Source organism: Melospiza melodia, chromosome 6, assembly GCF_035770615.1.
Source record: "Melospiza melodia melodia isolate bMelMel2 chromosome 6, bMelMel2.pri, whole genome shotgun sequence".
In the NCBI taxonomy this organism is placed as follows: Eukaryota; Metazoa; Chordata; class Aves; order Passeriformes; family Passerellidae; genus Melospiza; species Melospiza melodia.
In genome coordinates, this window is record NC_086199.1 from 57,340,055 (window position 1) to 57,358,546 (window position 18,492).

The 18,492-nt window shown below is 44.0% G+C and overlaps 1 protein-coding gene across 2 annotated transcripts in view; it reads right to left on the reverse strand.

Moving 5' to 3' along the window:
- The window catches only part of SWAP70 (switching B cell complex subunit SWAP70), a 36,253-nt gene extending 22,468 nt beyond the window's left edge, over positions 1 to 13,785 (reverse strand). The window contains exons 1-2 of one of the 2 annotated variants that reach the window (XM_063158484.1): positions 13,645 to 13,785; positions 4,821 to 4,961 (exon numbers count right to left, since the gene is read on the reverse strand). In XM_063158484.1, coding sequence (XP_063014554.1) covers positions 4,821 to 4,961; positions 13,645 to 13,743 — 240 coding nt within the window. In that variant the 5' untranslated portion in view covers positions 13,744 to 13,785. Of the gene's footprint in view, positions 1 to 4,820; positions 4,962 to 7,148; positions 7,341 to 13,644 lie in introns of those variants that run through there. The other variant, XM_063158485.1, reaches the window with a different exon arrangement.
- Between the last annotated feature and the right edge of the window lie 4,707 nt (positions 13,786 to 18,492).

Consider the following 18,492-nt stretch of genomic DNA (forward strand, 5'->3'; position numbering starts at 1 on the left):
AAGAAAATTGCAGTTTGCATGAAACACCAAGGCCCAAAAAGACCACTGTAACAACCTAGCCTGACTTCCTGCATGGGGTAAAAATAAGGAATTCCTCCTAGCAAAACTGACATCCAACCTCCAATTTCTGGTTGAGTTAATTACACTCTGACTCCATGGAAAGGAGGCTACAGTGCACTCTATATTTCCTCTGGCACATTAGCTTCAAAACCACCTCCAGAACTCAGTTCCAGCTGCCCTCCTATTGCACTGGCTTACTGAGATTTTATATAGCAAATTTGGAAACCAGCATAGCCAAATCCACATGTGGATATGCTAAAAGCAATATTGGAGCAACAACTGGGAAGGACCCTTAGTATGTTTTTTACTTCACATTACTCAAACTAACTCTTCAAAAGTATTCATAAACACAGAATAATTTTTTTTCCTCAAATGCTAATCCACTTAAAATCTTTGCTTTTTCTCTTTGCTTGCAAACATTCACCTCATCGATACAAAAATGCCTCTTGTTTTCATTATCCTTTATCATATCTAACAGCTGCATCTACAGATCTGTGAATTATTTATACAGGTAAGAGCTCTCATTTACTGTTTTATTTTCAAACCCTTGTTTAAGTTATACATTAAACCTATTTATTATCTCCCTATAACTTAGCAATGCTATTTCTTTACCAATGTGTTACTGATTAAAGCATGTTGGGCACTGTAATGGAAGCCCCTTTGAGATTCTGGAAGACACATCTAAGGAACAGATTGTTGTACCTCTTGTGGTAGGGAGATCAGTAATGGTCAGTGGTTTTTTTAAAGATAAGCCAAACCACAGATCTCAGGTGCCTCAAGAGCACCAGTGCAAACTGTCTGATTTCCTGCCCAGTCGGCAAGCAGTCAAATACAGTGACCACACCACACTGGCTCAGTCAGTGGCAGACATGGGAAGTCGATGAACTGATGTGAGGGGAGGGGAAAAAGAGGGGAAAAATGATAAAAAAATAAATACAGAAGTAAACAAGAAACCAACCTGATGACAAGAATAGTCTCCAGGCATAAGAGTGAGATATCAACAAAAATCATAGACTTTGCATGCTTGCAGAGGCCACAGCTGTCCTTTGAATGAGGTGGCAGCTGTAGGAGCCAGAGCTGCTCCAGCCACAAGCTCAGCGTCTGTCTTGTTTGCACCAGAAACACAGATCTTGAACGAAACACCAACTGAATGGACAAACACCCTCTGGATGGAGGGCTAGAAGTCAGGATTCCTTCGCTGTTCTATTCACCAGCTTCACTCCTTGGCTACTCTTGCCTGTGCTTTTTCTGTGTCTTCTCCACCTTGCCCAGTGAACCAGGACTTCTCTTCTAGAAGTGCTTTTCCCGCCCTGACAGTGAGCAGTTCCACCCAGGAAATGCCCTGGTGGTGCATGGGTTCTGCTACCACAGCAAAGCAGGAGTGCAGCCCCTCAGACACCCGCAGCACGTCCCTGCCACCAGGACTGTTCACCAGCTGAGCAGGAGGTTTCAGAACCGTCTTCCCACAGGGGAAGAGGTCCCACAGTGCCAGCAATCCCACTTTAGACATGTAAACCCTTTTTTTCAGAATCCAGATTTGGTTCTGAAAAGGACTTTGTGGGGCCCACATGTCATACAGAACAGAGACACTGTTTAGGAATTATTCAGGACAATAATTACATCAGCACACAAGCCCTGGCTCTCCAAAATAACAGTTCCAAAAATATAACAAGCATTGGTAGTGTAACTTGCACTCATGAAGTTGCCTGGAAGATGAGATAACCTGAGGTTTGAACAATGTCTCCTCTCACCAGGACTGTTCCCTGCTCTGAATAAGGCCTGCTGTAAAATGACACCACTGCCATCACTGAAAGGGAAACATTTCCAATTGGGATTTAAAGGCAGACATTGTAAATAACAGAACATGCTAAAATATGGTTAAGGAACCAAGTAAAACAAATTATGAAGACACTATACTGGCAAATCACAGCTCCCTCCTGAAAGAGACATTTAGAGGTTTTGTTTCTGACACAAGAAAATTCTAGACAGATGAATTTGCTGAGTAACAAGATGCATAACACTGGAAATCATCAATCAGACAGTACTAATTACTCAAAACAAATCATTTACTGAAATTACCTATGTGAATAAAGGAAATTAGTTGTAGCAAATATACCTCACTTAACTACCTTGTCCTTCTTCACAATTGTCCCTTTCTTATGATTCCTTGGTTCTATATAAGGAAGCTTTATTGCAGGATAAGTTAGCACCAAAAAAAATATTAAGTATTACAACTGCATTTAAGAGTACAAGTTATTTCCAAAGGTTACAAAGTCCTCTCAACAAAATTCTAAGTCACAGCTATACAACTATTTTAAAAGAAATTTAAGAAATCATCCATAAAATATTTATGAATGTATTAGAGCAAATATCTTAAGATCAAAAAACCTTTCTTGAGCCAGTGGCTCTTGCTTGAATCAATTAATTAATTCACTGTATGGAAACTGAGAACTTCCTGTGTATCTGGGGTATAAAGCATCACTCTTTTTTAGTAGCTTTGCTTACTAGAATATACTAAGAGCAATTTTTCTACTATCACCCCATCTAAAATAACAGATTAGGCCTTGGAAAAATAAAGAAGGAGTTTCTTGTTTGCTTTTTTTGTTTGTTTGTTTTAAACAAAGGAGACACGCAATGAATCAGTGACTTCATCCCACTGCATGTTGTCTTTTGGCACTGATGTAAACTCATCTCTAAAAGAAGAGAAGTCACAGACAAGGTTTTTCCTGTCCAAAAAGACAGCCTTCTGTCCAAACAACTTCACTAATTTTCTTATTTACAAGCATTTAGTCAAGATCAAATAACATCAAGTTATAGATAATTTAATCTTGTTCCTTAACACTTTCATCTTTTAAGATTAACTGATGATATGGATATATCAGGCAATCACTGGAAGCCAGATCAGTATATGAATAAAACAAACCAAGAAATTATACAGTCATGCTCTTCCCTTTCATACCTACTTACTTACATAGCCAGGTCTGTAATTTTAATATAAAAGTGTTACTTAAATGCCATTTTGCTCTTCATTTCCATAACTATTCTCCCTAGAAACACCCTTTAACAATAAAGCATTTTTATATTTGAAAAAGCCATACGTATCTCTTTTGGGTTCTCTTTACTTAATGGCTTCCTACTGTCTACAAAGAGCATTAACCCACTGTGGTTCAGCCTCTCCCACTGTAATCCTTTGGTCAAAATAAATTAAGGCCTATTCCTTTATCCTAGAATTTGAAAAAAAAGACTGCTTGGTCTCCACAGGATCTCAGACAGCCAAGATGAAGCAGAAAGGCTATCACAACTTCTTTGGGACAAAGCAGGATTCTTCAGCATCAAACAACCAAGACATTAAAGAGTTACCTTGACGTGTAATAAAGGCCAACAACTCCCACACATCAAACAGGACACTTGGCACGTCTCTCATACTCTTTGGGTGGGAGAGAAACACAGACTAGAGAGGCAGAGAAGCTGATAAACTAGATAGAAGCTGATAAGCTAGATAGAAGCTGCCAGACTGCATTATATATATCACATATTCCACCACTATTAAATGGAGGAGCAGAAATCAGCAAATGGGGCTGAGGAGTTTGCATCATCTGCAGTTGCTGCACTGGACTTCTCGGCAGTGTCAGTTCAGGACTTCTTCACATGATGAAAGAGAGCAAACAGCTCTGCATCTCTGCAGCCACAACATCAAAGTTTGAGGGTTTCTGGGGCTGGCCCTCAAGTGTACAAGAAATCAGTGGTGTTGAAGCTGCTGTTTCCACCATCATGTGAGCTGCTTTCGCTACCCAGCCCAGCAGGTGAACAGAGGACAGAAAAAAAGCAGGAAGATCATTGTTTGGGGCTTCCTCACTTTCCAAACAGTGAGCACCTATTTTACAACATGATGGAGAGGAGAGGGAGAGCCTTGCTGGCTTTCCAGAGTTTCTCCTGAAACAAGGCACAACAGAAGACTGACTAATGCTCAGACATGAAAGGAAAGAACTTGCAAGGCAGAACTTCACAACACACCCTAATGTCACCCACTGTAACCTTCTGAAGGGATCTCCTTATTAACGTACTTTGTGACACAGTGAAGATATTTTTACCCTTTCTGTTTGCAAATGAGTCTGTGACAATAATCTGTTGTAGCTGCAGTATAATGTGGGACAACCCACAGCTCCCAGACACTTTCAGATAAATTCAGGCTGAAGTGCTTTATTGTCACAGCACGTCACAGTTGAGACAGCCACAATACACAGAGCATCACCACACAATTTCAGAAAAGGCTACAAGCCTCTGCCCTTCTTGTTCTTTAGCACAACCTTTTAATACCCCTCAAGTTCATGCACTGCACCTGTGAGCCCTCTGCTCCCTTTGGTGATTGGTCAGTAACCCCTCAGCACTCCCTGGCTCATCACCTCCAACACTGCTCACCTGCCTTTCACAGCTGCAGCCCATTGGGGATGGGGCTCAGCCACAGCCCCACTCCCAATTCCCACAACCTGTGTGCCTACTCTTTATTAATATGAGCACAGTTCTGCATGAACACAGTTAGGCAAGGGCCAGATGTAACAGGAAATACAAGATGTGGAGAGCAGTGCACCCTTCCATTTTTAGGCACAGGCTCCCCAGAGTAGCCACACCATGGGGACCCCACAGACACACTCCCAACCAGTGTCTCCACACCAGCAGCAGCCTCCTGCAGGCACCAGCTACCACAAAGACACTCTAACAACAAAAGCTGATACAAGAAAGCACGAGAATTCAAAACTTACCTTTTCCAAGATGAATTTGTTTAGGTAAGGCATGTAACCCTGATTGGAAACTGGTCCTTCGTCATCGTCCCTAAAGTGCTCTTCCAAGGCCACTGGATCATGGGGAACATTTAACACTGTGCACAAGTTGTGAGAAAGGACCTGAGGACAAAAGAGAAACCAGTGACACTGCTGTCAGCTTTAACCATGGTGGGTTCCCTCCAGAGCAGACCTGTGACTCCAAAACCATGTGCAAAGTGACACTTTGATGTCACCACAAGTTCTGCCCCACAAAGTTTTGCAAAACATAACTAAAAAATCCTCACTTGATGGTTTCAGAGAGCTGACTGTTACAGAAGCAATGTGAGCAGAGAGGTCCAGCCCCAGAGAGCTACAAATGCAGCTACACAAGCTCCCCTTTGTACATATATCCCCATGCAGCTGAAAACCAGGAGAGGCATGCAGGAACACCAGAATAATAATTGCAGGGTGAAGTCAGACAGCCATCAAAACAACCACAAACACCTAGCTCTTGAAACTATAAATATTTATTTCTAGTGAAAATGAGTAACAAAGAAAACAATTTAATATGTAGCTTTAGTTTACAAAGAAAAGACTATTCAGATTAAAGCATTAACTATGGATTTCTTTCATCTGCTTGCTTTTGGGCTGCTTCTCAACACTGACCCCATGGCTCAGCTGCAAAGGAAAGTAATGTTACAGAAAGAGGAAGGGTTTAGGTGTGCTTCTCAAATTTTTATTTTAAAAAGCTATTTGCATGAAGTATGTCACGAACTCGACACCCACTAACACTCATGTCTGTTCTTGAGAAATGACCTTCAAGAAGAGACTACACACTTGACTAATTTTAAGGAAGTACTGAATTACTAAAAACAAACTAGCCAGCACACCTCAAGCTCTTCAGCCCTAGCTGAGCTTTGCAAGCACTGACCAATACCTCAGTACCAACAGGAAGGCAGAGCCTGGCCAGGAGGGACTCCTGTGCCACCAGCACTTCCCAAAAAAACAGCAAAGCACCATCATCCCTCCCCCTGGCTGTTCACACTGTCTGGGGTCAGGTCACACCTGTGACAGGCTGCCCACATCACCCCTTGGCATGATGCAGAGCTGAGCCTCTGGAGATGATGTACCACCAACATGAGCTGGGTTAAGGATTTAGTATTACACACCCTGGCACAGTTTGCACAGAAAAAAATGCAAAAAAGGCAAAAAAATACAGCTAAAAAAAATTACACAAAGGTAAAACAGATCACATCTTTTCAAAAAGGTATGCTTTTATTTTTGCCATTATTTTTAATCGACAACTACATGGAATGAAGTGCAACTGACTTTTGTGGGTTTTATATAGAATTTTTAAAAAATACCAAAATGATGCAAAGGGAAAACAGTAAAAAAAACCAAATGTGCAGAAAACTTATAAGCATGTCTATTTAGGTGAGTAGACATAAAAGATCATCAAAGATGAAGTAGTTGTAAAAGAAGAAGTGAAAGTCTGAAGTTGTCAAAGCCTAGGAAATCAAACCAAAGCTACACACTTAAAATGTCTGGGCTTTCCCCCACCCACCTACCCCCAAGAAAGAAGAAAATGTACATTTACTATTCTGATGCATTATAAGAAGACAGCAGAATCTAAGAGTTAGTTAGCAGGAAATATTACAAAGATGGCCCAAGATGTATATTCAGTTCAGAGGAGCACTCCTCTCTATATACCTCCAAAGTTAAACTTGCTTTCAGAAAAGGAGACATTTCCATGAGAAATACATATTTTCACAGATGTATGCTAACACTAAGGCATCAGAGCTAACAAGGCCTAGAATTTTATAAAGAGTTAAACAACAGCATCAGCCATAGCACAACAAAAGCTGCACTTCCCAAAGCAGCAAAAGAGCATTTAGAAGTTATCACACTTCACACCACTCTCCATCAACACTTCAATCCATCCTTGTCTCTAACCAGATCAAATATTTGAGTCCATGTGATTTACATATGGGGTTGGGGGAATGTACTATCATGTGTGCTTCCCCTTCTATTTAAGACTTCTGCTGTTATTTATAGAAGCCTGAGGGATTCTTGAATTTCTGAGAGAGAGAGAGATGATCACTGTTTTCCAACCACACTGGAGTTGCTAATACTATAACTAAAAAAATACTCAGCTAACAAAAATATTCTGAAAGCATGACTGATTTCAGCTTACTACCAAAGTAAATTAAAAAGTCTTGATAAAATACTTTCTTATCATGTGCTTTCTACATATTTGTCTTCTCCTTTTTTCAGTGTGCTTGGGTTGACAGAAACCTAGGTGCTTTCCACATCAAGTGACCAACTTACCAGGAAAGAATTCCACTTTCAACGATTTTCTAAGATGTGCCTTATCTGCCATCTCTCTGGTGCCCAGGGCTCTTTTCATAACTCAGGAAATTCCTCGGTGCCTGCCAAAGCTGCCGCTCTCTAACGCGGCCAAGCGCCAGCTGAATTCTTCACGTGCAGGGTAAGCCAGAAAAATTCTGCCCCGAGGTCTCCTTTGCTTTGGTTTTGTTCTCTCAAATCACATTATCTGGACCTGAAGATACTCTATGTTAATTAACCATTTTAAAAAACCCCAACAAGCAGCTGAGCACCAGACTAATTGGGGTACAAAAGAATCTCCTTGCCTTGCAGAAGCTGCATCAAGCATGAGGAAGTTTTGCAGCAGTCAGGATTATTCCCCCAGTGCCCACAGGGCTGCTAGGCAGCTTTCTCCCTCTGCATTTATCATGCTCTGGATGCCACATTTAACAATTTACCTTCGTGCCAAGGCCAGTTCCTGCCCCAGCCCACAGACTCATCTCTGCTGCAGCACACGGGCACAGTGGGGTCCCCAAAGTGGGGTCTGAGACAGCACAGGCAGCCTGCAGGGGGTTCATGACACCAGTGCACTACAGGTACAACAACTCCTTCACTTTCAAGGGAAAATTGTTAAGAAAGATGCCTGATGGCATCCCATCTTTCCCTGGGAACACTGAAAGTGTTCTGTTCCAAATACAAATACAAGCAAGCTGAATGCCAAAGGTCATCACAGACTTTGGATTTACTTTATTATGCCCTGTTTCATGCTGCTTTACCTTCAGGTCTACTCTGCCAGAGCTGCTTCCCTCTTGGGTTCCCTTCTTCCAAAACTTTCAGCACCTGTTGAATTGTTACCATCTGAGTAGTTTCATTTAACCAGGTCTCAGAAAAGTGATCTGCATTTCTACAGAGAGAGGGAGAAATGCTAGACTACTTACTGCTCAGTGACAAAAATTTGGCCCATTTAACAATGGGAGCCTTACCAGGGCAGACTAATCCTGCAGCAGCCATTGTCAGCTTCTCGGTAGTTTTCTCTTTTTATTTTCCATCTTTCAGGGGGGTCCTCCCACTCCCCTGTCTCTTTTTCAGATTTTAAGATGTTGGCATCCCAGATCCCAACAGCTCCATTCAGTGGCTTTGTGTGAATTCATTCCAAGACATTCTTGGCTCATCTCTCCCTAACATCCATGTCAGCAGCCAGCCAGCCAGCCAAAATAAGGCTACTCACAAGCACTTTCCCTTTTTCTTTTATGACCAGTGCTAAAAGTAGCATCATATGAGCTCCTCGTCACAAGCACCAGGTCATTTCATCCAGGGCACACCGTATACACACCACATCCTGCATCACCACACCCCCAAGGTCCAGCTTCCTTATCCACTCAGGCAGCACATACCCCACCTGGAGCCTCATTATTCAACATCAGGGTTTCTGAAGCAGCCTCCTTCCCAGCTGGATGAGTGTATTCCAGCCCAGGTTCCTGACACTTGTGTCCTTCATCCACATCAGCTCCCGTTCCTTCATTTGCTCCTTTCATCCCTGGGCACTTGCATACCCCTCATCACCATTTTCAACAACTTCACTCTTTCTTTTGCCTTCATTATCTGCACAATCCCCCTTGGCCTCCAGTCACACCCTGGTGTCAGCCTGCACCTGCCCAAGGAGCCACAGCCTTTCTGTCCTGGGGCTCCCAGCCCTTAGGAAGAGCTCTATGTAAACATACTCCCTGTACGGCAACTTTCTTCTACATCTTCCCTGACAAAAGAGAATCACAGAATCATTAGGCTGAAAAAGACCTCTGAGATCATCAAGTCCACCCTATGACAGAACAGCACCACGTCAACCAGACCATGGCACTGAGTGCCACATCCAGTCTTTCTTTAGACACCTCCATGGACTCCTTCACCTCCCTGGGCAGCCCATTCCAATATCTAATCAGCCCCTCTGTGGAAAGATTCTTCCTAATGTCCAACCTGAACCTCCTTAAGGTTGCAGCTTAAGTTTTTGTCCTCTTGCTGGTTGCCTGGAAGAAAAGACCAATCTCCACTTGGCTACAAGCTCTCTTCAGGCAGTTGTGGAGTGGTAAGGTCACTGCTGAGCCTCCTTTTCTCCAGGCTAAACACCTCCAGCTCCCTCAGCTGCTCCTCACAGGACTTGTGCTCCAGACACTTCACCACCTTTGCTGCCCCTCTCTGGACTTGCTCCAGAGGTGCTCCAGCACCTCAATGTCCTTCCCAAAGTGAGGGGCCCAGAACTGGACACAGCACTTGAGGTGTGGCCTCACCATGCCCAGCACAGGGGACAATCCCTGCCCTGCTCCTGCTGGGCACACCATTGCTGATCCAGGCCAGAATGCCACTGGCTGCCTTGGCCACCTGGGCACAGGCTGGCTCAAGGCTAAACAGGCTGCTGATCCACTGGGAGCTGCTCCTCTCAAGCACAGCCTCATGGCCCTGTCATTTCCTCAGGCTCCCTGTTTTAGTCTAGGCTAAAAGGCTGCCTGGGCTTTCCTGGCACAACAGCATCCCTCCCTCACGCCTCACCGACAGCACTGCTGCCGTAACTCACACACTGTGAGCCCTGCTGACAGCCCCGGAGCAGGACCCTGTCCCTGAGTCACAGTGAGTAATTTCCTACTGCCCTGCACCGCTGCACAAAGCCGATTGTCCCACGGGGTCCTGCCCACTCGGCCAGGCTCCCACCCTGCCCCTGCCTCACTGCATTGTTCAAGGTCTTCCTCTGTGCTCAGACCTCCCCTCTCACCCCTGATTACACCATTCTTCCTCTTCCCACAGGCCACCAACTTCTCATCTAGGGGAAAAGCAAAGGCAAGAGGTACAACAAGCCTCTAACACTCCAGAAATGGGAACAGACCAGTATGGATTTTCTAAGCCTGACAAGTAGTTTTGGTCACCCAAAGTTATAACACAGGCCTGAGTGAGACAGTATTTACATATGTGGCTCACCATCCATATTCTGCAGATAGCATCCAGGAGTCCAAGACCCCAGGACTTAGAAAACAAACCCCAATGCAGCATGGAAGACAAGAACACCAAAATAAACCCAGAGACAAGTCACAAAGCAACAAGTGGAAGAGCTTCCAGAGAGGGGGTAAAAACTAATTGGTGGATTTTTCCAAGATCCAATCATACCGACACACACTACTAGCAATTTTGCTAGCTGTCAGGTGGAACCATATGTAAAACTACAGAGTTTCAAGACCCAGATGAAAAGTGAATTAACAAGTTAATTTTAAAACTGCAGGTTGTAAGACTGACGAAATCCAATCTAAAGGAAGCAATTTGGATGTAGCTCGTGCTGGAATCACAGCAGCAGCTGTAACTGTGTACACAGAACTTACACCTTGAACATGCCAAAAAACACACTGGCAAAACAATGACTGTGTCCAGCTTTAAAGCTGTAATTTAAGAACAGAATACACAAATGTTTCTGCTGATGTAGAAAAAAAGACTAAGAGCTGCAGCCAACATAACAGTAGAATTTCTGAAGACTACCAGTTGAAAAAAAAAAAAGTAGAAAAACCCAAACAAACGAACAAAAAATCAGTGCATACTGGAAGCAGACAATATTCAAAATTACACTGAGGACTGATTTGACTGTCTCCTCTCTCAGCAGCTGAGAACATATACAGAAGATACAAATGGATAAAAGACATCTCATGACATCCTTACTATTCCAAGGAAGTCTCATTTTTGCCCTCAAGCATTTGCTGTTTCTCCAGACTACAAAACAGACCAAACTGACTCACCTCCATCCATCTGCTCTAGATCTACTGAAAACAAATGTGTGATGCAAACCCTTTGCAGCAGGGCCTCAACCACAGAACACACACACACACACACACACACACACACACACACACACATATTTATTTTTCTCATAGTATTTAAAGTTAATTATTTATTTTTATGGAAGGATCAAGGGTCACTTCTAGGCAGAGTAACTAAAAACCACTTCCTCTAACAACCAAACGTATTATCCTTAGGAATTTCCCTGAAATGTGATGGCACCACCTTATACTGGATTACAGAAACCAAAGACCCATGGCCAGTAGGTTTTCTTACTAAGAAGGGAAGTGTTCAGCAGGTTACAACACTGCCATTCTCACAAAACAAAAAGGTTTTCAGAATTTTTTAAAAACAGCCATTCCACTCAATTATCAAGCATATTTTTCTAATGTCACAGATCTCTACTAACCTGTTGGTCTCCAAGCATTATCAGTGCTCCATTTTACAGGAGTGCTGTATCTTCCTCATGATGATGAGAAACACTTCATTGGGAAATACCTTCTAAGGACAACACAGTCCTATCTCTATCACACAGGAACTTCTCTTTTGCTGTCCTGCCTGCCCTTTTTGACCATGTGGGGCTACTGCCACCCTGCACACCTTTCCTCCCCAGCAGGACCATCAGTCTGACACCACATTCAGCATTTGCCACAAAAAGTCTATGTAAGAACACCCTCTACTCCCTCCTGAAAACTAACTCTTGGTGGCCACAGGAGAAGGTGGCAGCCTCATTTCAGACTTGTTTCTGCACTCCCAGATCCTCCACCTGACACTCCCCACAGGAATAATTATGGATATTGATTGAATATTAATTATTTCCACAGGAATTAATAATTCTGTGGGAATTAATTAATTACGTCTGTGACATAATTATGTCACAGACAGAACTGCACAAACACACAAAGCCCTGCTTTTTTTGATGACACTGTACCAGCCTACCAGCACACTGGCAGCTTCTGTAGCCACTTTTTTCAGGGCAGCACCTGAGTGTAGGAATGTGCCCTTTGTTGTCAGAGTGACAAAATTATCTTTTGTCTCCTTAAAAAAGAAAAAAGCTCAGAAGTTTCTTTCCTCAGTTAGGTAAAAAGACACCTCATAGGACCTTAGGGACTTCACCTCAAATTTAAGGATTTAAGGATAGCCAATTAGAAGCCAAAAAGTCCTGCCTAAGCAATTTACTAGAAAAAGAAGACAACAAAGGAACTAATCACTTTTGTGAGGTGTTTTACCAGGAGCAAGAGCCTCTTACACTTAGCTTGGTTTTTCTCTGTAATGAGCTTTGTTATTTTGCCTTTTATTAAAACTTTTCTGTTTCCAACACTGCCACAGAAGCCATCCTGCTGATTTTATACCATATGAAGTAGTGAGCTATCTCGGGTGTGATATAGATCTCCCAGAGTTTATAAGAGACCATTAGCTCAAAGAGACCATTCTATCACCTGAGGTTTTGCACTGGCCTGCACCATGACATCTGCAGACATCCTCAGGTGAGTGCACAGAGCACACCAGGTGTGGTGGGCAGCATGACAGGAAAACAGGATTCCTATAAAAAGCAGGACGATAAAAACAAAAAAAAAAGCTTCTCTGCAACCTGCTTTGGTTTATCCTGCAAGGCTGAACACAAACACTTGCTTTCATTGACACCCCTGTGAAGAACCCAGGGCCTGCACACATTTCAGCTGGAGTTGACAGCCAGGTCTGGCGTCTGGCCCGATTCCTGCCCCGCCGTCACTTCTGGCCGAGTCCAGCTCTATCTCACAGCCCCATCACCCCAGCAAAAGAAAAGGAGAAGAGGAACAGGCTGCTGGCAGCACGCTCCGGACCCTCATTACATAATGCTAAAAATAAAGTCCGTGAGCGACCACAGCCACGCCAGGGAACAGCACCCAGAGCACGGGCACTGTGGCTGGTGGAGTGAATCGCACGAAAGGCACAAGCCTCGGCTGATCGCTGCTGCCCACGCAGCCCCAGCGCCGAGCACAAGGACCCACAGTCTCCAGTGTCAACAGGTGTTGCGTTCTTATTCAAAATATTTATTTAGCCAGATTCCTGCTATTATTCCCAGGCCAAGACGGTCCCATAAAGCAGGGCCAAGACGGGACTGGATTCAGCGAGCTGCCTGAGAGCTCTTTTAAGAGCACAAACACTACTTCAGCGTATAAGCTAAGGAAGAATGGCACAGTTGGAGCCTCTTGACTAATTCTCCTGTTTATATCCAAATAAGAGGGCACTGTGGAACCTCTCTCTCCCCTTGGCAAGCTGTGAATTTCACTTGGACGCAGCCAATCCCTATAGATGGGACCTTGTGGCTACCCCACAAAAGATTTTGGCCAGAAAGGGTAGCAAGGACATGCGGTTGAAAGCGGACCAGAAGCACAACAAGGGTTTGTGCGCTGACATCCCGGGGAGGACGGAGCGGAATGAAAATCAGCCTGCCCGGGCTCCAGGACGGCTCCGCGCCAGCCGCCTGCAGGACGGAGGTGGCCGGGGCCCGCAGGGACAGCGATGCCGTGGCACGAACGGGGGGGAGACCGCGATTTACAGCGCCCCAAAGAGAGCCCCAAAGCGAGCGCCGTGTGCCCCCAGCGCGGCCGCCGCCGGCAGGTCCCAGCCCGCGCCCCGTACCCGCGGCGCCAGCGCTCGGCGGGCACCGACCCCTCGCACCCCACCGGGCCGGCCGCCCCCCGCTTGCCTTCAGCTGGGACTTGGAGACCTTCCCGCTGCGGTCGAGGTCGAGGGCGGTGAAGGCGTGCCAGATGGACTTGAGCAGCTCCTCCTTGAGCCCCACCATGGCCGGCCCGCTCCCGGCCCGCGCCCGCCGCCGCCGCTGTGCCCCGGCCTGCGCCGGCCCCGGGGGCGCGGCCCGGCCCGGCCCGGCCCCGCTGGCGCCGCCCCGGCAGCCGCGTCCCGCCCCGGCGGCCCAGGAACCCGGGGGGGCGGCCCGCGCCCCTCGGCGCCGCCCGGCCCTGCGGCTCAGCGTCCTCCGGCCCGCCAGGCTTCCTCTGCTGCCCCAGGTCTGCCTTTTATTCGTACTAGGAAATGCGCTCGGTTAAATGGCCAAGTGCTGCATCCTGTCCCTTTCAGTTTATTTCTGATGACTCGGTGTAACATGGGTGCATAAATTAACATTGGTCGCTTTCGTGTTCTTCAGCACAGTTAAAACACTGTTCAGGGTTTTCACCTCAGATGAGATGGTAAATAAAACAATAAAAAATTGTCATTGTGACATGCTACTGGACAGATAAATTAACATTGGTCGCAGTAAATAAAACTAAAAAATTGTCATTGTGACATGCTGCTGGATAAATAAAATAAGCACTACATGGTAATGCAGGCTGTCATGAATATGTCAGTGAGCCTGATACTGTTCTGTCTTTCCAAATAATTCCCCCCTAGAAAACTGTGGGTTTTTGAAGGACAGGAACACAGTTGAGTCTGTGAATGGAATTTATGAAAGCCTCAGGTCCAATGTTCCCAGCAGGGTGTACCTCACAGTAAGGAGAGCAGCTTTCCTCCCGGATTTTTTCTGCCCCACAAACAGCTGGGAAGGAAGGCTGCGCACAGCTGGAGAGAGCGCAGCGCAATCCCAGTGCAGGGGAGAGCTAAAAACACCTCCTGCTCCACTGCCTCCAGAGCTGAAGCCAGGCAAAACGTGACCAAGAGGAAGGAGTTGTGTTGTTGGAAGTTTTTTTGAGAGTTGTGGGGTGTTAGGGGTAGGTTTTTTGTGTTAAGTCTTCTTTAAAGCTGTGGGATGGGAATAAGCTCTGGTGAGGGCAGCAGCTGTGCAAGGACTTCAACAGAGATTATTAAATAAATTTATGCATAATTTCTTCTGCATGTTATAGGAAAAGCAAATTATTATTTATGATGTATGTGCTGTGATCTCAATGGTCTTTTTTCCATGTCAAAACTTAGGACTCCCTATAGTTTTGGCTAAGTGCTGTGTTAGTTGTTCTGCTTGGCCAAAAATACCTTTTCAGACCAGCTTTGGGAAAGAAATGGAATGGCCTTTTTGTACATCTTGATGGATGTCTTCAGCATTTCAGTCTGAGGAGCAAATACTATAAATCATTTCAGCATATAAATATAAAATATAAATCATGTCAGCAGCACAGCCAGAATCCAAACCCCAAATGCACTGGAGCCCTAGGCCCAAAGAGGAGCCACACACTGAGAGCATCTTTGTGAGCTCACCCTGCAGAAAAGGACAATGGGGAACAAGTGAGGGATGATGGGCATGGTCTTAGATGGTGCAGAACTCTTTAACACTTACTGACTGACAGAGGCTGAGAAATAGGACTCCTGCATGCACTATTTCCTGCAATTGATAGAAAATTTCACACTTTTCTGTCTCTCTGTAACCCACGCACATTGCTCTGAGCACTGAGACTGTCATTCATTCACAGAACACAGCCCATGATCACTTGAGGGTTTTATTTTCATGGATTTCACACAGAACCAATAAAGTCCCAACTCAAGACGCATAATAAACAGCAGGGGAAAAAATTAGGTTTTAGTCTTCAATCAATTGCATCATCAGAACAAAAATAGCACTCCAAGTGAAATAGTTCTGGCAGGTACAGTTTGACAACTGTTTTGTACCAGGTGGCGCTGATTTATTGTGATTCCAGTAAGAAAGGCACTCAGATTCTAAAGTGTCACTTAAAATACCATTTATTGCAGCCAACATTATAATGGAGAGAACAGTGTAGATAACCTTACATTCCTTCAGGAACCCTGGGCTGTCCAGCATCAACCAGGTGCAGCACGTCGCACACATCCCGCCCGTGGAAAATTGACACCATTCTGGTCATTCAAGCTATTACAGGAGTTTTGTACAAGGAGACAACTCTGTACATTGTTTGATGGCCATACATAAAACGTGTTCACACCAGAACCCTTTGCTGCCATTTTCAGATGAAGTGCAGGGCATGCAGGGGTTGTCATTGCAGGTACCACGTAGGACCTGCCCCAATAATCCCGTGGGACAATCAGATGGGGAAATTTGTCCCCTGTGGGCCTGGAGGCCAGGCTGGACAGACAGCACAGCTCAGCACAGGCTCGGTAGTCACAGGCCTAACTTGCATGGACCACTGATCCTCTGGGTGCAGCAGGGCAGGTGAGCAGGCAGCAAAGCCCACTGTAGGAAGTATTGCTAATTCTCATAGGTGATAAATCATAAGATTGGTTTTCTCTGTGTGATGGAGACTATAATCATCCACAGATTTTTATTCTTTAGAGATATCTTTTAGAGATGTTATGGCCTCCCAGTAGCACAGTCAGTTGCCCAACACAATCTGCCTTATTCACTGAGCATACTCTAACAGCCTTTCCACCTCCTTTTTCCCAACCTTTTGCTCCATAGTTTATTCAGGACTTTGGAATCCACAGATAATTATTTATGCTCTTTCCTCAAGATGAATACTCTGAACTAAATTATTAACATAAAAAATTATTTTGATAACATTTCCTAATGAATCTGATTTGCTAACATTACAGCTGTTACTATTACAGAAACATCTGCCATCTTAAAATACATTAGCATTTCCCCAATTAGAAGACAGCTATTCCACTTAAGAAGGGAAGAAACAACTTTTATACATGCAGATGAGTTGGTAGCTGAGCACTCACAAGGTCACAGTAAACACAGGAGACCCTTCCTAAAGTGCATTAAAATGCAGTTAGATTCAGTGCAAAGTCACTAAAGAAAAGCAATTAATGTAGTTCACACATCAATCTTCTAATGGCAGGGACTTAATCTCTGCTTTGAACAGAGTTCAGTGATTTTTTGGCAGTTTGGATTTTTGGTAAAAACAATGGCTGGAAAAACAAAATGCAAACTAAATGCTCCACAAATGGTAAAAAACAATTAAACCCCACCACACCCACACATATAAAAACCAACCAACAACAAAAAACCCCCAAACAACCAATGAGTCAAACAAACAAGAAACATACAGAAAAAATAAACACAAACAGAAAAAAAAAAAAAAAAACACACTAAAACCCTGTGTGCTGCTTTTCATTTTCTCTTCCTTCTTTTTGCTGGCTTCTGTTACTCCTGATTTAAATGACATGCTAAAATCCTTTGCCAGAACAGGATTTGTTTTCCACCCAGAATATAAATAGTCCCATTCAGGTCGCTAGGTTAGCAGTCCATGCTTAAATGTTTCATTAAAATGAGTGGTTTACACCAGTCTCAGCTGCTCCAGCACTTGGTAGGTTAATCAAGAGGATGCTGACAAGTTGTGCATAAACCTAGTACATGATTTTATATAGCCATACTCATATTTAAATCCTCAGTGTTTTTATAGGATTGAGCTAACTGAGCAAAACCAGTTAAAGTGAAGATCATATTCAGACAAACTTGCTGTGGAAAGAAACCTTTGTTTTTTATGCTTACCCAAAATAGCTTTAACAAAGTTACAGGACTAACTGCATCCACACCCAAAGTGTGAGTTATTTTAAGGAACCCTTCTATTTCATATGCTAATCTGGATCTTTGCTTATCAAAGACTTTACATTCTGAACCTTTGAAGATAAGATTGACATGTAATGCATTAACCATTAATTAACAGCAATCACACTTAACCAAGAAACCCTTGATAGCACCACATAAACTCCAAATTGCTTGCCTGGTTCAAAAGCAAGTTCTGATGCAACTTCACATACTTCTGCTTTTCCTGAAAGTTGTCTGAGAGCTCAGCAACTTCATTTAAAATCTGTGCTTATTCTAATTTTGTTTCCTCACCAGAGTGAAAAACATGACTGAGGGGAGGGAAGACTGGCTCTGTCTCACGGAGTGACTCACAGTCTCAGGAAGGAGCTTTAGTTGGACCCTGCTGAGGCTCAGCCTGGAGGGGTCAATCACTTTTCTCTTGGTCCTCTTTGCAGAAGCTTAATTACTCCTTGTTAGCCAAATAATAAGTATTTGTCAGGGAAGTTCTAACCAGAGGAAAGATTACGCACTTGAACCATTACTAATTTTGTTTTATGCCACTGAGTCAGTTAAACTGACATCAAGGAAAGAATTCCAGCACTTCAGTTCTCTGCTCATTGTTAGCCCAGGGAAAATCTTCCCAGCCTTGGCTGGAACAGTCATTTTCATTCTCCACAGGAAAACTAAATGGAAGCAAACAGACATTGAAGACCGTTAAGGCAACTTTGCAGCAAACTGTGTTTCCAATATCTGCCACTTCACAGCAATGTTTCAGGAGAAAATAAAACTGAAGCAAATGCTGGGGTTTATTATCAGTGTTAGTTTCTGAATAGACTTCTCCTGCCATAAAACATCTCCAGGAAACAGTGGGGGAGAGTGTAAAAAGCAGTAAGTATATTTGACATAATAGCATGACCCAATCCTCAAGCCATCTGAGGAATTTGTCTTTTCTGCTATTTTAAAATACTTCAGTAGTTTTAGGTGAAACAAGAAGCAGCATTAGATGCTGAATCGGAATGGCAGTTTAGTCTCTCTTAGGGAAAAAAAAGAAAAAAAAAAAGAAGAAAAAAAGGTGAATTTTCCATTCATTTCTAAGACTTT